The sequence below is a fragment of the Chiloscyllium punctatum genome, chromosome 48 (assembly GCF_047496795.1).
Source record: "Chiloscyllium punctatum isolate Juve2018m chromosome 48, sChiPun1.3, whole genome shotgun sequence".
NCBI classification, from domain to species: Eukaryota; Metazoa; Chordata; class Chondrichthyes; order Orectolobiformes; family Hemiscylliidae; genus Chiloscyllium; species Chiloscyllium punctatum.
The window spans coordinates 57,757,020-57,771,362 of NC_092786.1; the positions used below are offsets into that span (position 1 = coordinate 57,757,020).

The 14,343-nt window shown below is 38.9% G+C and overlaps 1 protein-coding gene across 2 annotated transcripts in view; it reads left to right on the forward strand.

Annotated features, from left to right (window-relative positions):
* The window catches only part of spg11 (SPG11 vesicle trafficking associated, spatacsin), a 142,768-nt gene that overhangs the window by 109,996 nt on the left and 18,429 nt on the right, over window positions 1–14,343 (forward strand). For both annotated transcript variants that reach the window (XM_072565333.1, XM_072565332.1), the window contains exons 30-33: window positions 543–1,302; window positions 3,114–3,262; window positions 4,788–4,986; window positions 11,865–12,002. In XM_072565333.1, coding sequence (XP_072421434.1) covers window positions 543–1,302; window positions 3,114–3,262; window positions 4,788–4,986; window positions 11,865–12,002 — 1,246 coding nt within the window. The remainder of the gene's footprint in view (window positions 1–542; window positions 1,303–3,113; window positions 3,263–4,787; window positions 4,987–11,864; window positions 12,003–14,343) is intronic.

Here is a 14,343-nt window from a genome sequence, read left to right on the forward strand (position 1 = left end):
AACTTTAAAATAAAAAAAAGACTTAAATATGGTAATACTACTGCACTTATTTTTTCTTTAGCAAAGTCAGGAATGACTGGGAGTTGAAGAAATGAAGCTTTTTTTCAGATTAAATCCAAATTGAATGTTCAAGGACAAGTTTTTAATTTGAGAAGTGATGCACACTCTGTTTGTGTCATCAAATTATGTGTGGCATAACATTTGCTTGATTTGGAGGTTCTATGGAATTGTTGGCTCTGGATTGCTTACAATGGTGAAATCACCATTCTTCAATCCATTGCTCAAAGGAAAATGCAACATGAAATCCAGAAACTACTGTGTGGGAAACCAAAACAATAATAGCCTGATCATTTGAATGTACGTTTTGCCAGAGGACTGCGATGGGTTGCTTGTCAATCTTTGTCTGTGATTGATCCTTGGCATGGTAAGATATAAAAACTGAGATGGGAGCACCATAAAAAAAGGATTTGTATCTGAACTCAAACCAATAATTGCAATATCTTACACATGTCTCCAGTATTTAATTTCCTTTTCTCTTACAGGTAACTCAGGAGCTTCAAAATTTGAAGCAATGTGGTCAATGGCAAAGGAAGGAGACCAGGATAAATTTTTGGAAGAAATGCCATGATTGTTTCAAAGATTATTTGATATCCAGTGTAGTTGCTTCTGAATTCTTTCTGGCCCAGGTCAATGAGATGCCAGTAATTAAATCTCAACTGCCTTCATCTTTCAAAGACCAGTCCCTGAACATTCAGGAAAGATGTCTCCTGCTGACAATGGCAGGCCATTGGCTGTCACAGAGTAATCCTCCAAACCTGGATCAGTTGGAAGAATTGGAGAAGAGGATTTGGCTGTGTCGCATAAGTCAGCAGACCTTGCTAATGTCCACAAATTCAAGATTTGCCTGGCAGCTGTCAGTGTGTGGTGAAATAACTTTTGATGGTGCCACCAAAGAATTCTTATTCTCAAAACTGCCTGCTCTGAACTCTCCAAAGTATCTCAGGCTTGAAGGGTTTCCCAACAAGGACATGGCTTCCAATTGTGCACTGGACGCAGCAGAAAGAGACGCTCTTAATATTTTGATTGGCGAGTTGTTAGATGGAGGCTGTGTTCATGAAGCCAGTAGAGTTTGTAGGTATTTTGAATTTTACAACCAAGACACATCTCTAGTTCTCCACTGCAGAGCCATGGCTTCAGGAGAACTGCAAACAGTAGATTTTCATCCTTCAATGCAGATCATTTTGACTGCAGGATCATCTTTTAATGGAGAGATAGGCTTCCATCGAAAAAGAATTCCAAGTTGTAAGTTGGTTTATTTATACTTTTTGAAATAGAATCATAGAAACTTGCAATACAAATGATGTCTTTTAGCCCATTCTGTCAGCACTGGCTCTATGGAGAATTTTTATAATAGTTTATGGAATCTAGGTGACTAATTACTACCAGGGCTTACAATAGTCTGTCTGTCTCTGTGTAATTGCACGAAACAACATTCTTACTTCACTTCTAATGCTTTTTCCACTGGAGTATTCTATGTTCTGACAAAGAAATTGTCATCTCATTAATAAACGATCAAATGGACTGAGAGTATGCAGTGGTAACCCAACGGTGCAATAGGTTAAAGTGCTATACCACGAAGCACTGGGATTTTGATTAGTTATCTTGGTCTGGGTGTGCAATGCAGTCACAGCAAATTATAATTTATGTAGCGCCTTTTTAATCTGAAAATTTCCAAGAGACTTCAGAGGAGTCTGATGAACAAAGGCTCTCACTGAAATGGAAAAAAGGAAATGTTAGGTTAGCTGTCTGGATGCTTGGTTAGAGAGGTAAGCTTTAAGGAGTGTATTAAAGACAAATTTTAAGGGATATAAGGGATACTTCAGAGCTTGGGGGCCTAAGCAATTGAAGGCATTGCCACCAACATTGGAGCAGTTAAAACTGGGGATGCACAAGAGACCAGAATTAGAGGTAAATACATATTTTGGAGAGTTGTGGGCTGAAGCAGATTGCAGAGGTAAGGAGGGAGCAAGGTCACACAGGGATTTGAATTGCCAGTGGAAAATAGGAGGTGGTGAGAGTTAAACCTGGGTATCCATTTTAGCTGAAGATATTGGAGCAGCCAGATCTTGAAGTAATAAGACAGAAGTAAGTGAAAGTAAAAGACAAAACAAAGTCAGAGTGCTCCTACTTATATGCACATTATCTTAAATACATTATATTTCATTTATAGGTTTGTCTATTTCATAAAGCATTCAGTAACCAAAGGCGTATGTCTTTGACTTAATGAAATTTATTTATTGTTAATGGATGCAGATGTACAGTGTGTTTATTGTCACCCTAAGAGGCCTTTTAAAATGGTATGGTTTTATGTAGATAATAAACTAAGGTAGAAAAGGAAATATTAACTTAGATTGAGAGGTATTAAATCGTTTATTAGTTTATTCCCAATGCAATACAGAGGTTGAAAATCAGCAGGCAATTCAGTGATTCATTGGGTAATACTGCTCAGCATCTCTCCATGATGTAATTTTCAAGTAGTCAGCTGGCTACTAATGATAATCACTGAGCGTATAGTTTTATGGATAGCCAAAGGGAGTGTTGGAAACTGTAACCATGAAGAGTCCTGGTTGCATTCTGAAAAAATGCTGCCTTCTGGGACCTCAGAGTGCAAGACCGGTGCTTTGTTCTCTAAAACTCCAACCACAATAACACAGGGCTTATCTTGATTAACAACCAAACCTGCCAGAGAAAAAAACTTTTATATCTTGTTATGTTTTGTTGTAGAAAATGTTACATACCAAGACGGGATGAATAAGACTTGTTTTCAAGGTTTGGGTTAAGACGTTATATGGGAATGAGAAACCAAGCATTCCTTCCAACAATCTCTTTCTGCAGAAGATTATTGTTCATGTAAACTGTTAGACTGGTATGCATGCGCATGTTGCTTTCGGTACCTCCATTTTTGGTTTTTAGTTTGTCCAAGTTACATCTCTAATTCTAAACTGTTAACTGACTGAGATGTAAGTGTTTGATTTCACAGAATTCGAGGCAAATTGGCAATTTGTTTCCATGCTGCCTGTACATTTGCAATCAATTTTTTTTGCCTCCTTCAGTGAGCAGTGTAATCTCATCATTTGGTCAGTATTCTGAAGAAGACCGTGTTAAAGACCAGGTCGTTAAGGATCTTCAAATCCTCACAAATGAGTGCTACCATGGAAAAGGTTATTGTCGTCAGGTTCTTAGCTTGTATCAACTCTCAAAGGTATGGCATTAACCTCTCCTCAATATAACTTGTGATAGGGACCAGTTAATAATGATCAAATGCAACTAAAAATGAGCCAACACAGTAAAGAAGTTGTCTATTAGTGCGCATAAAATGCCTAGAATAAAGGAGATGATTTTTAAGGTGGAATTATATTCTCTAACAACCTTGTTCACAATTTAAATGCTTGTTGCTGTTTACTGACCATGTTTCACAATTCAGATTTACAGAAATGTTAAATCACTGAAGGAGGCAATTCAGCCCATTGTGTCTGCACCAGCTCTTCAGATGAGCATTATTATCCACTGTCAAACCCTGCTTATTCCAAACACCTTGCACATTATTTCTGTACAAAAAATGTCATTTAATGTCCTCTTGAATGCCTCAATTGAAGCTGCCTCCATCATGTTGCAGGAAGTACATTCCAACACCTAATTCTGACTCTGATAAAGTTTGAGGGGGCTCCTGAGAGTTGTATAAGATTGAGGGACTTAAATAAGTTGGATAGGAAGGCACTTTTTCCATTAGTAAGGAGTCAATAACCAGGGAGAGTTGACAAGAACTATTCCACCCACTGGGTGGTGGGAGTTTGGAATTTGCTACCTTAAGGTGTGGTTGAGTTAGAAACTTTTGTATTATTTAAACTGTTTATATATTAACTTGGGCTGTCTTAGCCTGTGGAACAATGAACCAAACCTGTGGAAATGGGATTAATGTAATGAGATATTTGAGCATCATGGAGGGATGAATGGCCTCCTTCTGTGCTGAATGCATTTGAGTCTGTGGATATTTACAATAAATGGAAATCCTATTGGCTATATTGTCCAATACAAATGCATTTCAATTTGTGTAGTTCACTGCTATTCTGATAATAATTCTGTTTGTGAGATTCTTTTGTTTTTGTATTTACATTTTTAAAGTACTGATACTTGTACAATGGGTCAGGGTTTAGGTAACAAATTACTACCAGGGTTTACAATAGTCTGTCTGTCTCTTGTGCAATTACACGAGACCACGTTTGTTCTTCCATGAAAGGGGTTATGGAGCACTGGAGTAGAAAGTGTATCATGAGCGATTCATTGAATAAAAACAATCTCTAGTGGGAGTGGAGCAGAAGACAAATGGGAGACGAACAAACCAGGAAAGAAGTTACCAATTGTTATACAGCCAGAGGGGTTTGGATCATTGGGCAATTGTGTGTAGAAGAGAAAGGGAAGGTATAAATTCCAGAGTGAGATTCAAGACTTGTCAAACTGCGGATGGTATAAGATAGATAATTGTTGATTCCTCCAGCAGAGAGAGGCAAGTTGGTCTATTGTACCTGTACTCATGAATGTTATTTGAGGAAATTATATGAGGGTGCATCAAGGTATCATGGCAATAATTTACAGTAAAAGTATATCATTTTCTCACATTATCTATTTTATTTTATAATTTTAGTTTCTTATTTTATGAATGGTCAATTTCGCATTATACATGAGTGCATAATAAGCCTTAATCACATGTTTTACTTATTACACAAAAGGAGCTTGGTTGTTCTTTCAATGATATATCAACCCAAGATTCTGATACTGTTCTGCGAGAAGTATTGTCATCTCAACAGCCTGATCGATATAAAAAAGCCCAGGCATTTATCTCAACCCAAGAACTGAAGCCAGAAGTGGTGGCAGCACTTATAGCTGATGAAGTTGTTCAGGCTTCACTCTCTTCAGTAGAAGCCAAAGGTAAACATTATATTTCCATTTTCCTCTTCTCGTATCCTGAGACAGTGGGCTGGTAAGAGAGACTGCACATGGGATTGAATTTGTAGATATAACGTGAAAGCCCCCATAACCCAATCAGTCAAGGGTGTGCTTCTGCGTGTTAGCGTAAGTTTAACTGGCTGCACAATGGAAACATTTTTCAAGAAATAATTAAAACTTGAATTTGAATGAGGTCTGATCACTAAATTCCCAGCTTCTGGTATTTCTGATCGAGAGGCCATGATCCAGCAAGTTGGGATGGGTGCATTTGGTTGGAGCTTTGCCTGTCAGATCTAAATGAGACTATGGCTTCACTTGCACATTCCATTATTTGGTCACCTAGATGTAGAAATATTTAGAGCATAAGAACTAGGAACAGGAGTAGGCCATCTGGTCCTTCGAGCTTGCTCTGCCATTCTGTAAGATTGTGGCTGATCTTACTTACCTGCCTGCTCAGTATAACCCTTCATTTCTTTACTGTTAAAAAAATAATCTATCTGAGCTTTAAAAACATTTACTGAGGAAACCTCAACCACTGCAGTGGGCAGGGAATTCCACAGATTCAAAATCCTCTGAATGAAGAATTTCTTTCTCCATGCAGTTCCTAAAACTGCTGTCCCTAATTTTGAGGCTGTGCCCTCTTGTCCTAATTTTATCTGCCAGTGGAAACGTCCTCTGTACTTTTATCTTATCTATTTCCTTCATAATTTTATGTTTCTATAAAATCCCTCCTCATTCTTCTAAATTCCAATGAATATAATCTCAGTCTCTCCTCATAAGCCAACCCCCTCAACTCCGGAATCAACCTAGTGAACCTTGTCTGCATCCACTCTGGTGTCAGTACATCCTTTCTCAAGTAAGGAGACCAAAATAGAATGCAATACTCCAGGTGTAGCCTCACCAGCACCCTGTACGGCTGCAACATAAACTCCTTCCCTTTAGCAATGAAGGACAAAATTCCACTTGCCTTCTTAATTACCTGTCGTACCTGCAGGCCAACCTTCTGTGATTTGTGTGGAATATAAACACCAATATGGATATGCAGGACAAAATTACCTGTTACTCTGCTGTACATTCTATTTTGAATAGTCCTTAAACCAGTCAAGTTGTTGAGGAATTTAATCATTTATTAGTTTAGCTGGCTTAGAGAAATACACCACATAGGAAAGATTCTATTTTCAATCTCTCTAATCCCATTATTATCTTAGTGTTAAACCCACAAAGCAGTTCATCTATGGCTTCTCTGTTTGTTTAACTGTCAAAAGGATGCCTGACATTTTCCAAAGAAAATTAGTTTTGATAATCTGTTTGATTCTGGTCTTTAAAGTTGAAGTTTTATCAGAAATACTCACCGTGCAATTACATCATTGCAAAGGTCATCTGGGATTCAGAAATCTTTCTAAATTAATGGATGTATGGGGCTTTGCTACAATGTTTTTTTGAGAAAAATGTTTGACTGTTTGATGTATGGAAGTCTTGTCTTGTGTTTAAAAGAAATCTGACTTGTGACTTCAAAAGCAGTTGATTTCAAGTACGTAACTTTTTTAATGTTGAAATAACTCTAGAGATAACGGGACCCTTGCTAAGAATACTATAATACATACTTATGTATTAAGGTATGAGATTCCTGCAATTGTGAGGCATGCCTGTTCCCCAAGCAGCCACATCTTCTTATTACCGTATCCTAAAACATTAAACTGTTTCCTATTTATATATCATTAATCTTAGAATAACACTAGAGATAAAAAGGAACATTAATAAGTTTGAAATCTAAAATTAAAACAAAGTGAAAGGCTTTTATTCATTCATGCAATGGGGGCCATGCTGGCTAGTTGAGTGTTAATTGCCCAGAGAGCAGTTAAGAGTCAACCACATTGCTATGGGTCTGGAGTTACATGTAGGCCAGACCAGGTAAGAGTGGCAATTTCCTTCCCTAAAGGACATTAGTAACTCAAATGGATTTTCTGGCAATCAACAATGGATTCAAGATCATCATTCGACTCTTAATTCTAGGTTTTTATTAAACTAATGTTCTACCGTCTTCCATGTCAGGATTTGAATCTGGGTTCCCAGAACATTACCTAGGTCTCTGGATTAACAGTCTAGCAATCTAACTGCCATACTCCCCGTTACCTCCCTGACAGCATCTGAGGGAGAGGTCAGCTCCACCTTCCTGATTGAGGCCCTTCTTTAAATCTGAATGCCCCCCCCTTGAAACATAATCTTTTAGTGCAGGAAGCTTTGTTGCATATACACAATCCTTTATCCGTGGGGCTGTACGATTGGTCTCGGCCTCCCTACATTGAGAGGGAGGTTTTAGTCAATGTTCCAGAGTATGATGAGGAAATTCCAGCTGGAAAATACACTGGCTCAGCAGTGTGGTCTTCCACAGCTAAAATCTTTAGAGCAGTCATTGAATGGGGCCACATACGAAAAATGAGTGAATTCCTGGAAGGTTGTCAGTGCTCCTGGAACTCTGTTTACGTTTATGCCAGATCAGTTCAGGAGTTGCATTTCCACTGGCTTTTCTATGCTACTCTGGCAGGCACTCGTGAATTTTTCAGATATTGCTGCTTCATCTCAAACATCTTCCATGGCATTGTATGTGCTTAATCTTCAATTTGTGGTTGTTTTACCTCTACTTGATAGTCTCGGACTTTGATTTAATTATTGATGACACCAACTTGTTCACATCCTTAATTATGTTACCGAAATATTCCTTTTTGTTTAATGTGATACCCATTATGGTTGTTGAGGATTCTTTTTTGTAAGGTTTGGATATCAAATATTCTGCTCTAATTTGTCCCTTCCTGGTCATCTTAGTGACTAATGTGACTTGGGTTTGTAAAAACTAGATGTTCACAGTGATGTCTTGCAATCTGATTCAGTTCAGTTGCAGATATTTCCTTTATCTCATGTTGGGTCTGCTGTTCACTTGCTGTCTCTTTGTTTGCATTTCTTCTTGAAGTTTGTTGGCACTTGGAATCTGAACTCACTCCAATTTTGAAAGGTGTGGGAAAGCATTTCTGCCAAATCAGTTTAGTCACAGGCTTTTTATGTACATTTTTTCTGAAAGTTTATGGAGTCCTGAAAAATCATCTTTGACTTTTTTTTATTATTTTAATCCTTTTCACTTTGAGTAAGATTCGGTTCCATGCTATCTTTTCTACTCTGGAGTGATGATTCCCGTGTGTGAGGTGTGTAAGTTTTTTAATATTGGATATTTCCCCTTATTGGAGAGTTGCTTGTAACATACTTTTAATGTTAAGTGCAGTGTTCTGTGGACCATGGAGTCAAACTTCTGTCATCTGAAAGCAGTGTTTCATCAACCAAGGCTCATCATCTTTTAAGATTATGTCACTTGCTTTTATGTTTGACTGGAAATTAATCAGATGCCCATAAACATAAAGATCAACTTGTCAAAATGTTCAGTTTGGGCACAAATTTCCCCAAGGGAAACTTGGAGTTTGTCTCCTGCTGGAGATGTCTTTCTCATTTCCTTATTTGTTTGGGGAGCTCTTTGGTCTTTTACCTTTCAGTGACTGTGTCCTGTTTCAGCACATTTTCTGAAAGTGAATACTGCTTTACAAAGGAAGCAATTCAGGCAAACAGTTGTGTAATAATTCTGTGATTCTGTTAACTTGCGGACTGCTCGACCTGTGAGGTATATTTACTACAACTTTGACCAGGACTTTTATTGCTTGCTATCTGTCCAACCCACTGCATTGGCTTATTTAGTATGTCCTTTGTTGCATGGTATCTTTAGAATTTAACGCATTCTAAAGATTTTCTGTGCTAAATTTGATCTTCTCCACTTAGGATTGGTGTGTGTTCCTTCTGAATGTCTGCTTCAGTTATTATCTAAATGACTTTCTTCAGAGTCAGGTCATCTTTAGAATGTAATAAATCTGATAAAGACCCATCATTAATACCTATAGTGATTTGGCCTCTTGACTTAAAGACCTGATGAAGGGCTTATGCCCAAAATGTCGATTCTTCGGCTCCTCAGAAGCTGCCTGATCTGCTATGCTTTTCCAGCACCCCACTCTCACCTCTGATCTCCAGCATCTGGAGTCCTCACTTTATCCTTTTTAGTCACAGCAGTTGTATTTCCCTTCTAATTTATAAAGATCATTCACAAAATTATCTATGGATTCCTGAAAACTATATTGTTCTGATAAATCATGCTTTTCCAAGAAATATTAGTTCTGAGATTGAATTAATTGTCAAAAGCTTTCAATGCCTATTTAAACATGTCTGTTGTTGTTTTTACTCCTTTAGTGGGCAATAACATATGCAATATTCCCAACTGCATACATAAGTTTTGCTTCTGATTTACTGTCTGTTTGGAGGTTATTCCATATCTCAAAAAAATTGTTTTCTCTGGGGTGTCCTATTTTGTGTTCTGTTTGCACATTTCTGAAATCTCACAATACTATTTCTGATTCCTTGGCTTTTTTATGGTGACTAGTTATTTTAATTTTAAAATATTTTCATTTTGTAATAATGGTGATTCTCCCTTTGCTGCTGCACTGTCCTGAGAGTTCTCCCACTCTTTGTGGCTATAAAGGAGTTTCAAAGAAAAAGTCTCATTTTAGACCAGACTTGCTCACTTAATTACAGTGCTCATGCGTATCTACTTTAAATGGCTGGGATTGTGATTTCCCAAGTTGTCTACTCCAGGATTATAAAAGGTTCTCTCTAGGCCCCTGTTAATTCCTTTTTTGGGTTCCTTAGCCATGTAATGTGGTATCAGCGCACTAAGAGCGAGAGACCTGGTTTGATCTGCAACTTTTTCATTAATTCATACTCTTTCAGCCTCAAGTGCTACGTTATTTAAGTTTCCCCAATGTACCAGAGATTTTTGCTTTTGAGACTTGCAATCTGTTATGTGTTCTTTAAACTCTGACTCAGGAGTGATCCCAGTTTTTTTTTGAACAGTGTATTCTATCAGTTCTGAAATGTTTTTTGTCTTTTTTTAAAAAAGTGTTCTTCAGTATCGAATGCAGTCATAAGGTTGTGTGAGGCTCACTAACCTCTGCTATCAGCAGTATTGTGTCTTCATAGATTCATAGAATCCATAGTGTGGAAACAGGCCCTTCAGCCCCAACAAGTCCCCACTGACCCTCCAAAGAGTAAGCCACCCAGACCAATTCCATTATACTTAATGCACCTAACCTACACATCCCTGAACACTACGGGCAATTTAGCATGGCCAATTCACCTAACCTGCATATCTTTGGAGTGTGGGAGGAAACTGGAGCATCTGGAGGAAACCCACGCAGACATAGGGAGAATGTGCAAACTCCACACAGTTGCCCAAGGGTGGAATCAAAACTGGGTCCCTGGCACTGAGGCAGCAGTGCTAACCACTGAGCCACATGCCTCCCACGTTTTACTTGGATTCTTCTGATTTGCCAGCATGTTTTCCTCTTTGGAAGTAATGCTGCTAAATTTAAATCTTGGCTCATTTTGATTGCCACATATGTGTTGCCATCTGTACCTGAAGTGTGTGGGTTCTGTCGTATCTTGCATGTTCTGTTAGGTAACCACCTCTGGGCTAAAAGGAAAAGCCTAGCAGAGTAAACAAGATGTAGTTTATTGCTTACCTGTAGCTATCTAAAGGTTAGAAGAATAGGCTTTACGTTTATAGAGATTTTTGGGAGGGCCTAGCTTCTGGCCTGTTTCCCACAAGATTCTAATTTTCCTCCCATTATGTTCCCATAGCATCATCACAATGGGTGAAGCTTATTGTATTCAGTCCAGTTTTAACCCTTTCATACCTTCTAGATCCATATACTATAATATATGTGTCCCCCGAAAGTTGTAAAATGATCTAGTGTTTACTGTTTAGGCCCCTAAGGGAATTCACTCAAATGTGATACAACTGGGCTGTCATTGCCAGTGGAAACAGTGCCTTTGGGGAGAAGGAACCAGAATTAGAAACTTTTAGTATTGAGTGCATTGATTTTCATGAGGAAGAAAGTTTACATTTGTAATACTCTCAGTACTTCAGGAATCTAAATGTTTTCACAACCAGCGAGTTTTTAAAATACAATTACTGTCATCACACCACACAACAAATGTCCCATAGCAATACCTAAAACTAATTCCCATTTAATTACTTGTTGCTGTTGGAACTCCCTGTGCCTCTCTGATTAATGCCATGGGATGTTTGGCATGCAGCCAAGTAGGCAGACAGGACCTTGCTTTCATGTCTTGTTGGGAAAAAACAATTGAACTGTCCCTCAATACTGCACTGATCTTTCAATCTGTGTAACTTTGTTCAAGTCGTGGATCATGGGTCAGGCCCAAAAGCTTTCTCTGAAGTGCTGGAAATACAGGAATATTATACTGTTCCCATCTAGTTTAGTTGGAACAACAGACTGCAGTTGACCAGAAGACCATTCAATGGTTTATGTACATTACCTACACATTTTGTAAACTATCACTGCTTAATTACAAACAAACATTCTGTACACAAAAGCCGTTAACTGGGCATGTTCCTTTCACACCTAATGAAGAGTTCCTGGATTAAAAAGGAATCTTTTTAATCTTCCACCCCAGGGTCTTTTGGGGTGGAGGATGCGGCTTGTGGCATTTGGGTGTTGTATTTAGACTGTCCAAACTCATTAAACTTGGATCTATTCAGCCAACAAGGGGTAAAAAGGTTTCAGCTAGATTCTTGGCTTGGATTCAAGTCTGACCAATTGAGAGGCAGTGTCCTAACCTCTGCTTCAGAAAAGAGGCTTCTGGGAGTTCAAAGGTATTCCTGGAAATGTAATCTTAGCTAAAAGTGTAGTTATCAGTGACTGCAGTTCACATTAGTGATGGTTACTGTTCATTGTCTTTCCTCACAGGAGTGAGGCAGATCTATAAGCTCCTTGATGGGAAAGAGGCTTTCCTACAGCTCGCTAAACTGTGTCAAGATCCGATCCTCGTTGGTACCAAGCTGTTGGATAAAATTTCATCCATTCCAAATGGGGAACTGGAATGCAGTAAGTAACTGGAATTGTTAATACAATGGCTATTATCTTAAGCTGTGAAATGGCTTTGTGGATATGTTAACCATTTGTGTTTAAAGGGAAATGCCAGCCTTTTCTGTAATTCTCACTTGTAATATCCAGAGATCAATTCCCATTTCTGCTTTCCAAAAACTTCTTTCCCTGCACGAGAACAATGTTTACTGAATTAGACACCAACCATAAATTAGCTGCTGTATTACTTGCCCTTTAGGTCAGGACTGCACTGCATGCTTCTGAGTTAGGATTTCACAGCAAGAGGTTGTTTGGCTCGTAACGACTGCACCTGGTCACCAAATGAGCAATTCACTTATTGCCGCTCACCCACCTTCTCCCTGTAACTCCTACACATTGTTCCTTTTGAGATAATCCTCCAATTCCCTTCTGAATCTTTTAGGTGAATCTGGCTCCATCTCAATCTGAGGCATTGCATTCCAGACCTTAACTGTTCACTGTGTGAAAAGATTCTTATCCTTTCCTTTTTCTTTCTGTTACTTTAAATCTTCGACCCCTCATTCTTAATCTCTACATAATGAGACAGGTTTTCCTGCTCTTTTCTGTCTGGGCACCTCATGATTTTGAGTATCTTCTTCAGATTTTTGTTGTGGTTAATTGACCTCTGGGAAATCAGGGATGGGAGAAAAATACTGGCCAAGCCCGCGACACCCACATACTATCAACGAATTTTAAAAATCCCTCTTTTTCCCCAAGGAAAACAGTCCATCTATTCCAATCTCTCTACATAACTTTGAAGATTTGTGAAAAATCTGCTGCCTCCATTCCTGAAGAGTGGTGACCACCACTGGATGCAGATGAGGCCAACTTCATGTTTTTTCCAAGTTCAACAAAATCTGTTGCTCTGTACTCTCTGCCTCCATTAATAAAGTCAGGATATAGTTTTTATGAACTGTTCTTTCAAATTAGTCCTGCCACCTTTTAATGACTTTTGCACACAGGTCCATGCTGTCCACTTTGTTCCCTTTGGTGTGCTACCCTTTATATTTTATCTCTGTTCTTCCAATCAAAATGAACCATTGCACTTCATCTGCCACCTGTCTGCTCACTCCACTAACTTAGTCCTTGGTGTCATAGCGATGTACAGCATGGAAGCAGACCCTTCGGTCCAACTTGTCCATGCTGACCAGATATCCTAACCTAATCCAGTCCCTCTAAATCCTTCCTATTCATAGACCCATCCAGATGCCTTTTAAATGTTGTAATTGTACCAGCCTCCACCACTACTTCTGGTAGCTTATTCCATACATTCGCCACCCTCTGCGTGAAAATGTTACCTCTTAGGTCCCTTTTATATCTTGCCACTCTCTCACCCTAAACCTAAAATACTTTGTCTATTTACCTTATTTGTGTCCCTCATGGTTTTATAAACCTGTATAAGGTCATCCCTCAGCCTCTGATGTTCCAGGGAAAACAGCCCCAGCCTATTCAGCCTCTCCCTGAAGCTCAAATCCTCCAACCCTGGCAACATCCTTGTAAATCTATTCTGAACCCTTTCAAGTTTCACAATATCCTTCTGATAGAAAGGAGACCAGAACTGCACACAATATTCCAACAGTGGTCTAACCAATGTCCTGTACAGCTGCAACGTGACCTCCCAACTCCTGTACTCAATGCTCTGACCAGTAAAGGAAAGCATACCAAATGCTGCCTCCTATCTACCTGCAACTCTACTTTCAAGGAACTCCGAGGTCTCTTTGTTCGGCAACACTCCCCAGGACCTTACCATTAAGTGTATAAGTCCTGTTCAGATTTGTTTTTCCAAAATGCAGCATCTCACATTAATCTAAATTGAACTCCATCTGCCAAGATCCCATTGTACTCTGAGGTAATCTTCTTCGCTGTCTACTGCACCTTCAATTTTGGTGTCATCTGCAAACTTACTAACTGTACCTCCTATGTTTATATCCAAATCATTTATGTAAATGATGAAAAGCAGTGGACCCAGCACTGATCCTTGAGGCACCCGCTATTCACAGGCCTCCAGTCGGAAAAACAACCCTCCACCACCACCCTCTATCTTCTACCTTTGAGCCAGTTCTGTATCCAAATTCTAACCTTGCTAACCAGTCTCCCATGAGGAATCTTGTTGAATGCCTTACTGAAATCCATTTAGATCATGTCCACTGCTTCATTATTTCTTCAAAAAACTCAATCAAGTTCATGAGACATAATTTTTCCTGCACAAAGCTCTTCCTTTTGAAGTTCTCCACAACATTCTCACTGTTTACTCATCTGTCTAAAAAAACTCTTCACATCTTCCTTCAGCTGAGAAAATGTCTTCATTATTCTTTTGTTTCTC